The sequence below is a fragment of the Trachurus trachurus genome (assembly GCF_905171665.1).
Source record: "Trachurus trachurus genome assembly, chromosome: 1".
Classification (NCBI taxonomy): domain Eukaryota; kingdom Metazoa; phylum Chordata; class Actinopteri; order Carangiformes; family Carangidae; genus Trachurus; species Trachurus trachurus.
Genome location: NC_139891.1, coordinates 2,730,645 through 2,747,529, shown reverse-complemented (window position 1 = coordinate 2,747,529; position 16,885 = coordinate 2,730,645). Strand labels below are relative to the sequence as shown.

At 43.7% G+C, this 16,885-nt stretch overlaps 1 protein-coding gene across 1 annotated transcript; it reads left to right on the top strand.

Moving 5' to 3' along the window:
- Window positions 1-182: 182 nt before the first annotated feature.
- LOC310990983 (insulin-like growth factor-binding protein 4) lies at window positions 183-15,945 on the top strand. Its single transcript, XM_083978550.1, has 4 exons — window positions 183-1,302; window positions 9,482-9,645; window positions 10,670-10,795; window positions 12,898-15,945. Exons 1-4 carry the CDS (start codon window positions 933-935, stop codon window positions 13,033-13,035), a joined length of 798 nt encoding a protein of 265 aa, XP_083834676.1. The 5' UTR covers window positions 183-932; the 3' UTR covers window positions 13,036-15,945.
- The last annotated feature ends 940 nt before the right edge of the window (window positions 15,946-16,885 follow it).

The window sequence follows — 16,885 nt, the reverse complement described above, 5'->3', positions numbered from 1 at the left end:
GACAGAAGAATAATGATTGGGTGGGGGAGAAAACTAAATGTATTCTGTGTGAGAGAGGGTAATTCAGCTGTTCCTTCTCCCGGTGCACTCAGGATTGAGAGAGAGAGAGGACAAGTGAGGGAGAGAGTGTGTATAAGCTTGTGTGTCTGAGTAGCAGAGAGATAGAAAGAGGGAGACAGAGGGAGAGAGAGCTTTAGCCTGGCTTTCCTCCGCTGTGCCTTTCAGCTCCTCTCTCACTGTAGAAAGAGGCGTGTCTACGTACCAGTATAAAGTCCAAGGAGAGCCACTCGTGTTGAGCCATTCTCAGGAGCCAGTCCTTTGCACTGCACACAAGCAAGAGGAGGAAGCTGCAGCTGTTAACTTAAAAACACAGCCTTTCGGTGACCTGCTTTGCATTTGGACACTTGTAGACCAGATTTTTTATTTTTTTTGGGGGGGTGGGGGTGTTTCAGCAGAAGGTGGGCGAGCCTCTGGACTCAAACTGGAGGAGAGAGAGAGAGCAAGACTCACCTGAGCACGCTGGATATCCTTTCTGCAAGTGTTCATTCCAACATTAAAAAAAAACAACTAGTTGTTATCACCACTACATGCGCCAGGCGAGCAGATCAAGAGCAGGCTCCAATTTCTGCGCTGTGAAATTGAATCAGAGGAACGGAGAGGCAATACAGCAGAGGCATTGTGTCCCCTGCAATTGAAACACTAACCAGCTGAAAATATCAAAGACCATCCTGGACAAAGAGTTCTTCTCACAGCTTCCCTTGTTTGTCTCCAATCTGCTGCTCAAGTAGAAAGTGATAAAAGCTGCACAACACTCAGGAGAAGGACAGGGAGGCAGAGAGAAGAGGGAGAGCATAACACGAGGAAGGAGAGAAGGACTGTGTGCAGGTGCTGGTAGTAGTAGGGTGGTGGTGGGCGGGTGGGGGGGAGCTGCCATGGTGCGTGGAGGAGGAGGAGGTGGCGTGGCAGTAGCTCCATCCTGCGGCGGGGGCCTGTGGCTGTTTGGCGCCCTGTCGCTGGTGGCGCTGTGCGTGTCGGACCAGGCCATCCGCTGCCCCGTGTGCTCCGAGGAGCGGCTGGCCAGCTGCCGGCTGCCGGACGGCTGCGAGGAGACGGTGAGGGAGCCCGGCTGCGGCTGCTGCCCCACCTGCGCCCTGGCCAAGGGGGCGCACTGTGGCGTCTACTCGCCCCGCTGCGGCACGGGCCTCCGCTGCTACCCGCCGCGCGGCGTGGAGAGGCCGCTGCACTCGCTGATGCACGGCCAGGGGGTGTGCACCGACGAGAGGGAGGTGGAGGAGAACTCAGGTGAGGATGATGATGACACTGAACACTTGTTTCATTTACAGTGGAGGAAATCTGTATTTGATCCCCCCCTTTTTGATTTTGTAAGTTTGGCATTCTATAGTTTTTATGTCCGTGAAGGTTCTCAGTCATCCAGGTCATCTTATCCTAGTAAAAAAGCAACTGAAGAAAAACAAGAATAGTTTTTATGGTTAGTTCATTCTAACACAGGGAGACAGAATATCAACAAAACATCCAGAAATATTATAATCATAAAGGTTCTAAATTAATTTCAATTTGATCAAGTCAAATAAGAGCAAAACTCAGTAGGGGATCAATGACTTATTTTCCCCACTGTTATATAACATGTGATATCTCTGCCCGTGTGTGTCAGGATGCACTCATTGTAAGGACACAACTCTGTCCAAGTGGACCTGGACTGGACTGGCGTCTCTCTGTCCCCCACTCCCGCTCTGTGGACCCAGACAGCAGACCAGAATATTTTCTGTCTCCGCTGCCTGGGCCTTACCTGAGCTGGGCAGGGTCAGAGTTGGAGGTGGGGAGGAGGTGTAGGGGGGGGTGTGACAATGTGCTGCTTGTTTACCCTAATCTCAGCTAAGCCCTGAACCAGAGCGTGCACACACACCGGCTCCTCACGCATGGCCTGATGGGAGAGTGCACACAGTCCCTCTGCTGTCTTGTGGCCGCTCGTTGTGAAAGGGGCCCTGCTGTAAGACGCAGACCAGCAGGCTTCAGAGGCCGGCTGCAGGCTGCAGGCTGCAGGAGGAGGAGGTGTGCTGATAGATGGTGGTGGGCGTGTGCATGCGAGTGTGTGTGTGTGTGTGTGTGTGTGTGTGTGTGACTGTGCAGCGTGCATACCTGCTTTAGTTGAGGGGTGGTACATCTGGTGGGTGCAGATAGTTGCCTTGGGTGTGCAATTACCTCACTGTGCCCATGTCGAGCTGAGATCCTGCAGGTAGTGGTGTAGTGAAGGCACTGAAATGCATTGTGCTGGTACTAGGAATGTGTGTGTGTGTGTGTGTGTGTGTGTGTGTGTGTGTGTGTGTGTGTGTGTGTGTGTGTGTGTGTGTGTGTGTGTGTGTGTAATGGGAGGAGGTAATAAAAGCTGCTGTATGAAATGACTGTAATGGAGTGTGGCCAGTCAGGAGCTATTAGAGCTCTCTGCAATCAGTAATTCACTTGGTGCTCTTTTCATCCCTCCTCCTCCTCTTCCTCCTCCTCCTCCTCCTCCTCCTCCTGCTGCTGCTGCTGCTGCTGCTGCTGCTGCAGATGTCTAACTCTTCTTGTGCTGTCAGTGTCTCTATCAGAGCGTTTCTGGGCCAGCTTCTTATTCTCCTCTTTGTTGTTGCATTCTTCCCGCAAAGAGGAAAAGTCTGTTTCCACTTGGACACAGCGGGACATCTAATACTAGAAGTCTTATCTGCATATCCAGTTCCAGTTGCTTTGATGTCGACGTCCCTGTCCTGATGAAACTCTCTCTACTGGCTGTCTTCCTCTTCTTGCTTTCCACTGAGGGGAGTGGTGTTGGGTCCATTAGGGGGGCCATATGAGACGTTTGTTACAATGTGTCACAGACAGGTGGTTCTTTCATTTGTTCCAGATTATTTACTAAACTGGCCCCGCTGAACACAGGATCCTCCGCATTTACCGGTGCCGGCAGCCCGTCTCTCTGCTGGCGTCAGAGGACCGCAGATTTGGATCAACTTAACCAACGTTAAACTCCCAGGATGCTCATCTTCATTGCAGCATCTGTTTCCCCTGGCCCTCGCCCCCCCTCCCCTCCTCCCCTCATGTGCATCGCCCACTGCGTCCAGCTCCTTCATGAGGATGAGCTCATCGGCACTCTTGCTGCCAGACCTGAAATGAGAGCCTTCTGCTCTCTGTACAGGGCCAGCATAGGTTAGGCCGGCACATAGCGTGACAAAATGGAATCAGAGCGACGAGGAAAGCTGTTTAGAGCGTGATAAAAATGGAGGGCTGTCTCATCTTGGCCCACCTCTTGTCCAACCACACCAATTTATCTCGCGGAATGTTCTTCCCTGAACATTATTCCTGCTTTTTTTTTTTTTTTGACGCTGCCTCGTCAGATCAGCTGGCCTGGAACTGGGTAATAGTGCACTCCAGGAGTCTTGGGTCCTTTCTCCAGGGCGGAGCGGCAGTAAACGGAACATTTTGGAAAGTTCATAAGTTTTGTTTTCAGTGTTCTGTAATCCGAGTGCTGAGTTCTGACCCCACACTCCTCCTCACCCCTGGAGTCTGTCATAACAAAGCGGGGAAGCTCTACCCAATAAATCTCACTGTAAATCAATTCTTCTGGGCCGCAGCTCAAATCTGCCGTATAAGAATGTTCAATGTAAACCGTGGCAGTAGGGAGACAATCAGAAAAGGCACAGGGGAGAGAGAGACGAGGAGCAACTCCAGTCACAAGCAGGAGATTTCCTTTGTGGCGCATTCACCGCGCTTATGCATTATTAAACAAGGGGGTGCATCTCCTGAATACATGACTGACACTGCCCCACTCCTAGCAACAGTGAACATGCTAGATAAAAATAGAAGAGGGTTTTTAAAAACCAAGAGAATTCCTAATGAAAAAGACCATGGGGTAGAGGCAGAAATGGGCAGCCCTCTGAAGAGGATTTAGGTGTTCAGTTACAGCCCCGCATCCAGATGCTGCAACAAAACACCAGTGTCACAAAGATCTGTTCTGCCTCATGACCGGCGCCTAATATCAACCAACTGGCTCACACTTTACATACAATTAGAGTAGTTACTGAGGAACTAAGGTACACTAAATTAGAGTGGTTACTCCTTTTGATGTCTCACTTCACTTTAGGGTAAAAGGGTAACTAATGATGAAGTAATACAGTAGTTAGTTCCTCATTAGTTCCTCAGTAATTTGATTAGGAGTTACTGAAGAACAGACCATAACTAATAGTTAGTTCCTCATTAGTTCCTCAACTACTCTAATGTTGTGTACCTTAGTTCCTCAGTAACTACTCAGTTTTGTCATTAGTTCCTCGGTAACTATTCATTTGTTCCTCATTAGTTCCACAGTAACTACTTTAATTTTGTGTACCTTAGTTCCACAGTAACTATTAATTTGTTCCTCATTAGTTCTTCAGTAACTATTCATTGGTTCCACAGTAACTACTTTAATTTTGTGTACCTTAGTTCCTCAGTAACTACTCATTAGTTCCTCAGTAACTACTCTCATTTTGTGTACCTTATTGTAAAGTGTTACCACTAACGGCTAATGAACAGGTTGTTCAACAAGAGCCACGAGCCACCGGTCCATTCTGTTCTCTTATCTGGGTCCAAACATTGTATTTCTCCAAAATGTATATGATTCATATTGAATTTCCATAGCAATGGCAAGTATTATCCCACATCTTGTGTCAAGGTCTAAGACAGCTTCGGTGCCTCTTAATATCCCATTCTTAGAAACCCTCGCCATCCCAATACTTAGAATAAATCATCATGCGAGTGTTGGCATCTGCTCCCACATTCCAGCCGAGTCTGCCCGGGTGTCGTATTCAAATGCTTCCCTCCAACCAGTGAAACAGATATTATTTACAAACTGATACAGATGTCAGATATGAGAAGTCTTGCACCTACAGGCACAGAGGACGCTGCATGAATGAAGCCGTCGGTGGAGCCAGACTCTGTCCCACTATGCCCAATTTGCTGTGACGCACACAGGTCTTTATGAAAGAGGCATGCTAACCCAGATTTTAGGTTCTCCCCGAGAACGGGCGCTTTTATAGGTTGTTCAGTTGTGAACTGCTTAAAGATGTGAAGATGTCTTTGGGGACGTGTTTCGAGTGCCTTTGAGCAGATGTCCCCCCCCCCAATGTTGTGTATTATTTGCTTTCTTTGGATTGTGCAGCGCATTTGTACAGCTGGGGCTCTTGTGCGGGAGTAAATGTGATTAGCTAATTGCTGTCCTCGGTGAGAGAGGGACCCCCTTCTGGTGTTGGAGCTGAGAGATACACAAACAATCCAGCATTGTCCTGGCCATGAAGCACTCTTAATCTGAGGAGGGCACGGATCCTCGGGGGCTGGGCTTTCACATTCAGGCTCAGTATTCACTTACAAACACACTGGAGCAGCTCACACCGTCTATACGTACCCCACCAATGTAGCATTACAGCAAACTGTGCATTTTCTGAGCAGCAACCATTGATAATGTTTTTTTTGCATTTACTAAAAAGAAATAGTGTTTGTTAAAGATTATATTCCAGCTGCTTCACTGGCCATTCGACATGCTGTGGTCTTCATTTCCTATTCTTACATTTATTAAAGCGAGAGCAGTCTGCTCAAAATGAAGTTAATGATGTAATTCAGAATAGTTTGACCTAATTCACTGCAGCTGGCTGTTTCCCTTTATTCGTAGATCTATTCATCACATGCAGAGACAAATGATGGATGTCTAGGATTAGCCCAGAGGAGGATGACAGAGTTTACTCACAAACCTGGGAGAAAATAAATCCATAAAACAAGCAGCAGCATGGAGGCTGCTGAGTTATGTCCCTGAGGTTAATAATGACTGTAATACATTAGTTCAGTTTATAGTGTTGGATACGTGACATACAGTAAATTCAGGTGTTTGTCATGTTTTTATCAGTTCCCAGTCTGTTTTTATTCTCGTCAGAACAAAGTTTTAAAGGATGATGTTTATTCTGATGATGGTCCTGTGAGCCTGATGGTGTGTGTGTTTTATTTGGCTTATAAGAGGTTCGGGCCTTCTGCTGACATATTACACTTTTTTATTACACTTTTTTCAAAGCTTCCAGGCAAAGCATTCAAATAGATTTTTTCACTGAAAATTCATAAAATACAAGAAAGCTAGAGTGACTAAGAGTGATGACGGTTTTAAACCTGGCTAAACTTCATGTGCACTTACTGTCTCTGATCGCAGTAACAAATGCTTCTGAATAAAAACGTGTAACATCCTGTAAAACAAAACAAAAAAACTTTAAGTCAATGTAGGCCTGAGGCTGAGTTGATCAAGATGTTATCACATTTCCAATCAGACCAAATTGCAGGAGCTGCAGTGTTTTGTAAAAAAAAAAAAAAAAAAATGTAAAAGATGAATCAAACAGAGTTTCTCCGTCCTGTAAAATGTTCTCTTCTCCACATATGGGTTATGATTAGGCTCAAATAATGGCACACAGCTCAGCCCTGTTTTCAAGATTCATGGGTAAACTGTTGCTGCAGTCTTCTCTTAGATTCAGAATCACAAACACGCTGTGTTTATGGATATTGTTGTGACAGCAGTTGGATAGGAAGTGATCAGAGGAGTAGCAGGCAGCACGGCAGCAGAACCAGCGTTACCTAATCCCACATGAACAACGCAACAAGAGGACACACTCTGTGGGAACTAACGGCAAAGTTGTGGTGGTAGTGAGCCTAGTTTATTTAAAATATTACATTAAAAAACATTAACAAAACATGACATCATTTTGAAGATGAACAAGTTACATTTTACATTTTAAAGATTGGTTTGTAATGTATTACTTAGGTTGGGTTAAATGCAGAAAATAAACAGTTTAATAACATTAATCACTAAAGCCTTGTAGAAATTGCTCTGTTTATTTAAATCCAGTTTCTTGTGTACGGTGGAGAGAGGCTCATCTGCTTACACTGTGGGTAGGAATGTGTTGTGTTTCTGTTTTCCCTCATTTGTCCATCATGTCGTAAACTTTATTGTTCCATTGTGGAGGAAATCATTTGGAAATGAAACATCTTCTGGCTGGTTTTTGACAAGCTGATACATGAATATCGTAGAACTTCTTGTTACTTATTGACCATAACAGGCGTCAGTACAGATAAGGCCCTATCTGGAATGAGCCAATATTGGCTGATACATTAGTTGGGCTTTACACCCTGTAAGGAAGTAGCTCTGCAGCTCCTCTTAGTGTTTTCAAACTGATTTGTTTATCTCACTATCTGCATCATGCACATGCACTCATCATTTTTTAAAGAGTGCACGTCAGGTTTTGCAAAAATCTTTCACACTGAGGACTCTCTTCTGGCTTTAATCCGAGCTCTGAGCTAGTAGAAATATAAACCTTTGGAGAGTCCTCTGCCAATCTCATTGAACATAACTAAATATTTATTTGAGGAGGATATTTGTCTTTGGGCTTTACAAGCTCAGCCTGAAAGCCCAAAGAGTGGAATCTGAAATCCTGTGACCCCTTTAGACCGTCATGTCACTGCTTTGTGGACTGGAGGGAGAAGGTAAATACACTGTCTAAACAGAGGGTGTGGCACTGACTCGTCATGACGTAGATTTGATGAACTTGGTGTAAAGTGTTTTTTCATTCTGAGACAGACGGGGCCTGTCCATCAGAACACTTTCACTTGAGCCGTAACCAACGATCCACACACGTCAACTGGCTCTAGCTGACGAATCAATTGTCAAGTGCTACCGGCCAATATGTGACAACAAATATTGAAGGAAGAGCAGGATTGAGCAAGCCGTGCTGGGTATTGTGTAACAGGATTGGAATTTGTCAGCAAACTGCAAAGTGGAGCCGATCAGATGTTGTATTGTCTTTGTCCTGTGGTTTAATGATTTGATGAATGTAACCGGCAGGTTAACCATTTAAAGCTGCTGCTTTTTACAGATTTAATACACCGTTGAGTCAGCTTTGGAACATAATAACACACCAAAAGACAAAAGCAGACCTGATTCATTCTGAGTATGAGCGTATGTTTACCCCAGACCTTCCTTTATCTTTGCTCTGCACCTGTGACTGGCAGTGAAGTGTGTTGCATCAGCGCCAGGGAGCTGATAATGCCCGGAATTATCTTTTAAAAAGCCAAAAGAGCTGCTGATCCAAATCAAATGAAACCACACAGAGAAGTGGTGACTTCCTCCATGGAAAACAGCAGTGGTAGCAAACAGGACATGCCACCCCTGACCCACTTCTAAATCACTTTGGCTCACCCTGCAAAAGAGTGTGGAATCTGAAAAGTGTGAACTGGCAAAAGACGAGAAAGAACAACTCGGAACGAAGGAAACAGCTGAAACCCTGTTGGCTCTTGTGGAAGAAAGTGCTGATGAGCAAGGCTTAACAGCAACAAGACTAAAAATACAAACAGTCAAGAGACACCCCCCCCCCCCTCTCCAACACAAGCCAAGCCAAGCAAGATGACCGTCTATGAAGTTCAGAGAAAGACAGCCACCGTCTAGCCCAGGATCAATATTTGGTCAATAGTTGAATCCAGCAGCAGCTACAGCAGCGCTGCAAGTGCAAGTACAGGCTCCTGCTTTCTGGAGCTGAGGAGAGGCTTTACATTGCACACAATCACAGAGGCTAGGCTACTGACCTTCATTATGTCTCTGCCAACAGCAATTAACTGGATGCCTGGCAGTGACCTTAGATAGAAAGCAGAGCTTCAAAATGGTGAAATTGCAGTTTCAAAAGGCTTCGATCCTGCTGCCAATCTGTAAAATGCCACAGGTTATATGAGCTGAGAGCACAAAGCGCTGCCAAGGCTGCAGCCCGCGGGCGAAGGGAAACATGCGCGCCCATAAACCTGCAAACCTCTATCCCTCATTCTGCTCATCTTATGCCCCCAACCACTAACCAGCACACACACACACACACACACACACACACACACACACACACACACACACACATACACAGTTGTGCCCACTTGTGACAGTGCAAATACCATCTAACAACCTCCATCTGGCACACGCTGAGGTTGTTGTGGAAGGGTGGAGAGTGAAGAGGGAGGGGGGCATTTCCTGAGGAAGCAGCTGGCTGCCTTCAGGGCCGTGGAACTGCAGGATTATAGGGATGCAAAGGTGAATGTGGCACAGACCGCAATGTACAGAGGGTGGCGGAACAGGGGAGGTATCATTTTAAAAAAGTCTTGGAGCTGGTGGCATAGTTGCAGTGCCCCCCCCCGTCCTTGAGGTTAACCTGGCCTCGTTTCCAGCCTACATTTCCCCATGTCCAGCTGTATGTAGAAGGACATGGAGGATCTGGACCCACCGCCCAGCCACAGACTTCAAATAATGGATGCTGTGATATTATTATGTTGTACTGACTGACTTGCATGCAGAAAATGTTTTTGTCAAACTATTTTTGAAGCACTTTTAAAACTGTTCTGTTCACCCTGTTGTTGAATTTGAGGAACTCAAGCATTATTCCTTGCCCTTTAGCGATGGACAGGAATGATGAGATCATCCCTGAGCACCCAAACAACAGCAATATCCGGTGCAGCCCACAAGACAAGCGTTGCATACAGAAGACCTTGGCCCGACACCCTCCCAAATCCACGAATCAGAGGAGCAACACCGCCAGGGAGGAGACCAAGGCAGCGCTGGTGAGAGAAACAATCTCCTGACATCTTATCAGTATCAACAGAAAACAACACACCCAGGCAGTTCCCTGTGCAGTGCAGCCACAGCAGGTGTTTTACATTAGGACTTTATAGTTCCAAAGCCACAAGCGTAACAGTCAGGTTATAAATTGTACAAATTAGTTATTTACACACTGTAACATTTAGTTGCGGTCTTGTGAAATAATGTACAGGTGAACATTGACATCAACATGCAATTTGCTGTTTTAACATTGGCAGGAGCGTGATCATAACATCCCCATTAATCAGTAACAGGCCGTTTTACCACATTTTAGTGGGCTACACTCATCGAAATAAAGAAATGCGATCCACGGCAATGCCAGAGAGTCTCACGTTTCGATTTATCTGGGCTGACCACCCAGGCGGGCTTTTGGTCATTTGGGATATTTGTCTTTATACTTTTTATGTTTTTAACGTCTGGCTGCTCTAAAATCTGCCAGAATGATATATTCACATGTGATCGTTAGTTGCTTGTAAAGTCATCACAACCAACTTTAACAGTATCAGGTTGCTGAACATTTCTTCGGGTCAAATTAAAACTTATGATGCTGAATTAAGGTATTAGGACACGGCGGCGCCACCACCACTTTGCTGTCATGATTTATTTATGGAAATTCAAGTCAAAGTTGGGATTTTTCCCAAGAAGGTGGATTTAATATCACAGGTTTGCAAATGAGTTCCCAGATAATGAGCACTGGAGGCAGTGTGCTCAGCAGGTGAAATAGAATTTGTGAGTTATAAGCTGTTGCCATAAATCTACAAAGATTTCCTGTTTTCCCATTTTTGCCAAGTTTTCTGTATTTACATTACCACTGTCTTGTTTCTGTTAGACATTTATCTAGATTTACTCCTCATTCCTTTTTCATGAAGAACTGAAATTTCCCACTGCTACAAGTCGGGACAATAACTTTCCATTATTTGAACACAGCAGATTTCTTAGGCCACCGTGCTGGACTCTCCTGATTCATATGAACGCTTTCTCCCGCAGGCTCCGTGTCGTGCTGAGCTACAAAGAGCACTGGACAGATTGGCATCAAACACCCGCACGCATGATGATCTCTTCACAATCCCTATACCCAACTGTGACAAGAACGGGGACTTCCATGCTAAACAGGTCCGTGACTTCAAGCACGCACTGAGCACGCCGCCGTACGGCCATGTGTACTGGGGGACTGTGAATATCCATTATTAGGCCAACTCAAATAAAAATGCATCTCTGTACTTCAAACGATTCCTTTCAAACTACATCAGCAATCTGCAGGCCAAGACACAACACATGACTGAAGCCGATGAAATATCGTCTCACTTGTTCAAGATCAACACAGAAGTGTCTCCAAGCAGACTGTCGCTCTCGTGCCAAGACCTTATTTTTCTAAGCTCACATGAAAAGTGATTTACTTTCAGAAATCAAGTTGAGCTATGTGTGTAAAGTGGTTTCCCCTAAACCGTTGAACAATAATCACTTTATTGCTGTCATGGTTGCAATTAGCTTTCAGATGCAGTTACTTTTTTTTTTTTGTTATTCTGACTTTGCAAGATTGGGCAACTATGCAGATAAGAGTGAGAGAATCAGAGAACATAAAACCACTGATAAGACCGCCCTGAGCTGTATATGCAATCAGAGCAGCAGACGCAGAGTTAGTGATAAAAGGAAAGGCTCAGCTCAGGCCCTGGTCATTTAGAGTCTCGGTTAGGTTGCTTGTGTAACACGGTTAAAGTATCTCTGTCTGCTCAGATTCACAGGCATCTGTTTACTGTTTAACTAAAACTGCACTGTGATAAAAAAAATTATAGGGAAGTAAATCACAGGTCATGAGGGACAACTGGGAGTCATTTCACAGAGAGGTTGCTCTGAAACTGTTAACTGGTCTTGGAGGCTTTTTGGAACTGTAAATCACTACAGAAAAAATGACTAAATTATGTGATAAATCCTGTGTTATGATGATTAAAAGCTACGACTACCCTAACTAAGTTACAAGGTAAAGTGACAGGCTTCACAGACTTAAACTATTGCTCCCCATTTGTTTAAAGGATCTTGAAGAGCATAAGCTACCTTAATGTTTTCCTTTCATATGTGGCTGGCTGCTAAGATATTGTTTTCCCTGACAAACTGCAGTCATTTGGCCATTAATGCTGGATGAAGCCCAGAGCTGCAAAACAATGAAAGTATCTTTAACAGCCAGGTCTGATAGAGTGACTGCCCTGCCAACAGTGCAGCGACTGCTCTGTTCAAGACAATCAAACTGGTGTGTAACCTCTGACCCAGTGCTCAGTTTCCTAAAATTCAGCATTAATTGATTTCTGAGAACAGCACTCTCAACACACTGCAAACAGAGCGCTGACAGTATCACCTTAAAAAAACACAGCGAACATGTTCGCAAACATTTGCTTATTTACACATCCAGCAAATATGAAGCAACTCTCTCTCTCTCTCAGGGAAAGCGTCTGGCTCTTTACTGTTGCTGCTAAATGCTCCACAGCTAGTCATTAGCTGAGTCAGGGTGGGTCGTGGACTTTTTTTTGTTGGAAACAGCTGCTGAAAGCATACTGATGAGAACAGTGAAAGTAAAAACAGTAAAACTGAGAGCAGTAAAACCAAAAAAGTACGTCTAAAAAAGCTATAAAGGTCTTTAAAGCTGGGGGGCCTCAGTGGCTCACCTAGAAGAGCATGCAGACCTGGTCTTTAACGCGAGTATGACCCATGGCCCTTTACATGTCATTATGGGTAATAAAAAGTACTAGACTTTAAAGGAGACATATCAAGCCCCTTTTCCATAAATTAAAATAGTTCCCAGGTGTCTTAAAGACATGTCTGTGATATGCTTCGGTCAAAATCCCCCAAGGATCAAACATCACAGCTCTTTTCATCCTCTCTAAACAGCCCTGTTCAGAACGGCTGCTTTTAGTGTCTGTCCCTTTAAATGCAAATGAACCACTGCTTGCCCCGCCCCTTCTACTGGTACCAGGTAGGGGTGGGGTTATGCAAATTAAAAAACTAGCTACATCATTGCCAGACAACCAAGGGAACAGTTCGTAAAACCACATGGATTTCAACATGGGGGCCTGAAAATTACAGATTTTTTGTCAATTCTCACATTTTTGGGGGCCGGAAGGCAAGACAAACAAAGAGCCTTCACAAAGTGATATTTCCATAATATCCTCTTTATTATTATGCACAACACGACAAGAATATTTCATTTATCTTTATGCCTGCAGTGCCATCCTGCACGGGACGGCCAGCGGGGGAAGTGCTGGTGTGTGGATCAGAAGACGGGGACGAGGCTGCCGGGGCCGTTGGAACAGCGAGGAGATCTGGACTGCCACCAGTTAATGACTGCCACCCTGAGGGATTGAGGGTGGGGAGTGGCAGTGGGGCTGAGGGGGGTGGGGGGGTGCAGGACCAGCTGAATTCCACTGGTGCTTATTAGTAGAACTACAAGAGGAAAGGACTTCGCCCTAAAGCCTCACTTCACCTGAGGCCAATGGTACTTGACCTTGTGCAACAAAAAGGAAACCCTTTGATTGAGTTCTTTTGCTATTTTGTTTATGTGTGTGACAGTATGTGATCTCGGAGTCTTTTGAGCACTTGTTGTGTTTTGTTTCTATTACATGAACCTAAGACCGATAGTCTTTAGACACATGCGCTTTAAAGTAACAGGTGGCAGAAAAAGAAAAAAAAAACTTCCACGAATAAGAGTTGTAGTTGTGATCTTTGTTAGAGAGCAAAATGTGTCGTTTTCTCTAGTCTGACGTCAGTATAGTATTCTTGAAAAGTGACAGGAAAATACATCAACCCCACCAGACTTGAGACAAAGTAGGAGCCATCAGTGTTTGATCTATTCTTTCTGGGGCTCTAGACCAGTTGGGAGTACTGCATCAGGACAATCCAGAGAGATTCTTCATTGGAAAGGATTGTGTCCTATTTTTCACATGATATGTTTAAATGGCTGTAATGTGTAGCTCTTATTTAACTGCCTTACGTGTCGTCAACCCCCACCCATAGGTAAAAACAAACCATGAAATGTGTTGTGCAAACACAAGGTCGAATTCAGCGACAACACAAGAGTAGCAATAACAGACGGGATGAGAAGAGCAGATACAATGAAAAAAAAAAAAAAACGAAACAGAGAAAGGAATGCAACAATCCCTGATAAGCCATAGCTTTTCACAACGTGGAGACCAAAGTTAAGAGTGGTATTTGTTTGAAAAACTGTATCTCTGAAAGCCCAGAATAGATTTGCTTCATCACCCTACGGCTCACTCAGCATCCCCCTCTCTCTGCCGATGAGCTCTCCTGCACTGTGGTCCAGAAGGACTGGCAGCGTAGCTGGGTTGGAAACTCTGTACACTGCTGATAGGATAATCTTATTTTTTCCAGCTGGTGCTACGATGCCAGTGTGACTCTCATAAAAAAATTTTGTGTGAATATGTTTCAACGTAGAGGATTTCTCTCCAAACAGACTGCTTGGCAGATCTTTGGTGGTGCTATATATACTGATTGTGCCAAAATACAAAAAAAACAAAAGAAATGATTCTGCACTTTTTTGGGCATTGTTTAGGATCAGAAGAAGACGACTTTCAGGAAGTGGCGCAATTCTGTCTGAGGATCACCTCTGCACTAGCTATCGACAAAGGCTTTCTATGTGTGCTTTCTTCATGTTATTGTTAAAATATGAAACTAACATCCCACATTTACTTTGCACTATCTTTGCAGGTAACAGGCCTGATGTCTCATCAGCCTGTGTTGTAAATTATAGGTGTGATGGGTTTTGAATACACAAGCAGCTTCTAGCTAACACAAAGCTTTGACTGGAGGACTCTTTTGGTTCACATTTCTCTGTTAATCTGACGCTGCTAGTTGTGTGGTTTCTGTAGGGCATCACATTGACAATTGAAGGTGTTTATTACCAGTGCAAGTAACATAGCTACTCGTTATACATGTAATTTACCATAGACAGAGCTGGTTATATCCTTTTAGCAGGGTGAGTGTACTGGTGCAGTGCATTAACTGTTCACGGCAGAATAGCAGAATTAAGCTAATACTGGTGTTTGTCATCACTGGATAGGGACGACCTGCTTTATCTGTTCCATGGAACACTTGGTTGGTAACTGGCTCAACAAAAGCATCCTGTGTGGATGGACAGCCATTACTGATGTTGGTGGTACTCTGCCAGAATAGCAAGGTCAGGTCATTCCCACACAGAAGAGCATAAATCAACCTAACATCAGTGTTCAGATTAGAATGTACTAATATCACAGATGTTGGAAAGAATAACAAGACCTCTGTCATACAGTGGATTTGTGCTCTTTTTGTTTTCTCTGTCTCCACAGTCTGATGTTACCTCAATATCAGTTAAGCTTTAAATATGACTATCTGAGCACAGCACAATGAAGTGAGGTTAATTCACTTCCACATAGAAATAAGGAAAGTGCCATGAAAACTATTATTATTATTATTATCATTATTGTGTATTTGTGCACATTTTTCATACTGAATTTGGTCTAACCCTCCTAAAAGTGCAGTAGTATTGTGCATATAGAAACTGAATCAGAGAAAAGACAAGGGCAGCTGCTGGTGTGTGCTCTCACCTAGTAAACCTAACAAAACCCAACAGCTTATATCATGTGGCTCATCCCCAAAATAGATCTGAGAATGTTGACCATTACCCGACCTTCTCTGATGCCTCTTAATGCATCATTAAGGTTCATTACTGAGGTTAACAGGGTTACATTTTAGAGAATGTAATAATCTCCTTGCTGTCTGTACCTACTTCTGAAAAAGCATGGATGTGTATTTTAGGTGAGGGTGTAGTTTGCTTCTGTGATTTTGCTACAAAATTCATTTAAGAAACGGAAAAATTCTAAATTGAGAGAGAATTACAAATCATTTTTGATTGTCCACAGCCTGTAATATTTAATCATGACTGAAACAGAAATCAAGAGTAACTTTTCTTGTCTCTGTGTTGGCCTAGTCAGGCTGCCGTCTCAGCCAGAAATCCACATTTTTGATAGTTACTGACAAGACTAAAGAAAATGAATATAATCACTGATGTTATGGTTAGTTATGTGCTGGAAATGTCACCGGATGGCCAGAGTCACTAAAGAAGGAAAGCATCCCAGGGTAGCACATCACCTAGGAAGATGATGTCTGAGTGGAGAATCATTGCTACAGCTTGAAAATATCAAAAACCAAATATCCTAAAAAAAAAATTCCAAAGACCACAAAGTGTCTGGAGACATCAATACTCATTCAGTCAACTGCATGCACACAAACAAGTTCAAGCACAATCCTATCTTATCATTCATCAACTAATGAAGTGTTACTACACACATTCTAGCACATTTCTTTGTTAAACAGTCTTAATCTTTCAGAGAGATGGCAAATGGTTTTGGCTTTGATTTTGTAAAGGCCTTCTAACTACATAAACTGTGTATTTAAGCTATAGTACATTGCTTGATCTCTTAACTTTTGAACTGAACTGTACTTTTCATTTCTCCAGAACAGACTGTTCCTGTTTGCCTTTGATATTATCCGTTAACGTGTAGAAGATATGAGGTATTGTTTGCATGCATCCAAACGGACTGGGGTTGGGAACAGCTGAGGTTTTGTGTATCTTGTCCAGAACAGGACTCTTATATTCAAACACTGAAGTGATCAAACGACTGAAATAATAGTGTTTCAACCTATGAAATAATCAGTTGCATTGTATATGTTTACCAGATGAAAATGTACACATTGTAATACATCAATTAAACACTTTACAAACTACAGTGTTGTTGCCGTTGTTCTTAGTAGCACGGATATGATTAATAGTAGTAGATTTAGATGACTTTGGCTTATTACAGATACAGTCTGTTGGACAATGGGTTACAAGATACTGTTGTATGGAAATGTCAAAGACATAACCAAAGATGGTTTTGACTAAAGTTATTGTTTGAAGTTTCTTTAAGTTCTTGTAGCTTTTGCTATCACCACAAAAGCAAACTAATGACTGAAAAATAACTACACATGACAAATATTCATTCTTTTTAATCTATTCAACATCCATAATGTATAGGTCTGTATTGTACTGTATGATTCAGACACAACCTGAAAGCAATGCATGTGTGCTCATGTTTTTAATTGTTAGGCCTACTGATTTTCTCAAACTTCTGTGCTTTTATTTGAGTATTTGGATTTTTTAACTGTAAAATTGTGTCAAGG

What these genes read in the sequence shown, in the direction of transcription:
- LOC310990983 (XM_083978550.1), top strand. Translation starts at nt 933, where the DNA reads ATGGTGCGTGGAGGAGGAGGAGGTGGCGTGGCAGTAGCTCCATCCTGC. An exon ending in AGGAGACCAAGGCAGCGCTG is followed by an intron (nt 9,646 to 10,669) that starts GTGAGAGAAACA and finishes TTTCTCCCGCAG; the next exon opens with GCTCCGTGTCGTGCTGAGCT. An exon ending in GGGACTTCCATGCTAAACAG is followed by an intron (nt 10,796 to 12,897) that starts GTCCGTGACTTC and finishes TTATGCCTGCAG; the next exon opens with TGCCATCCTGCACGGGACGG.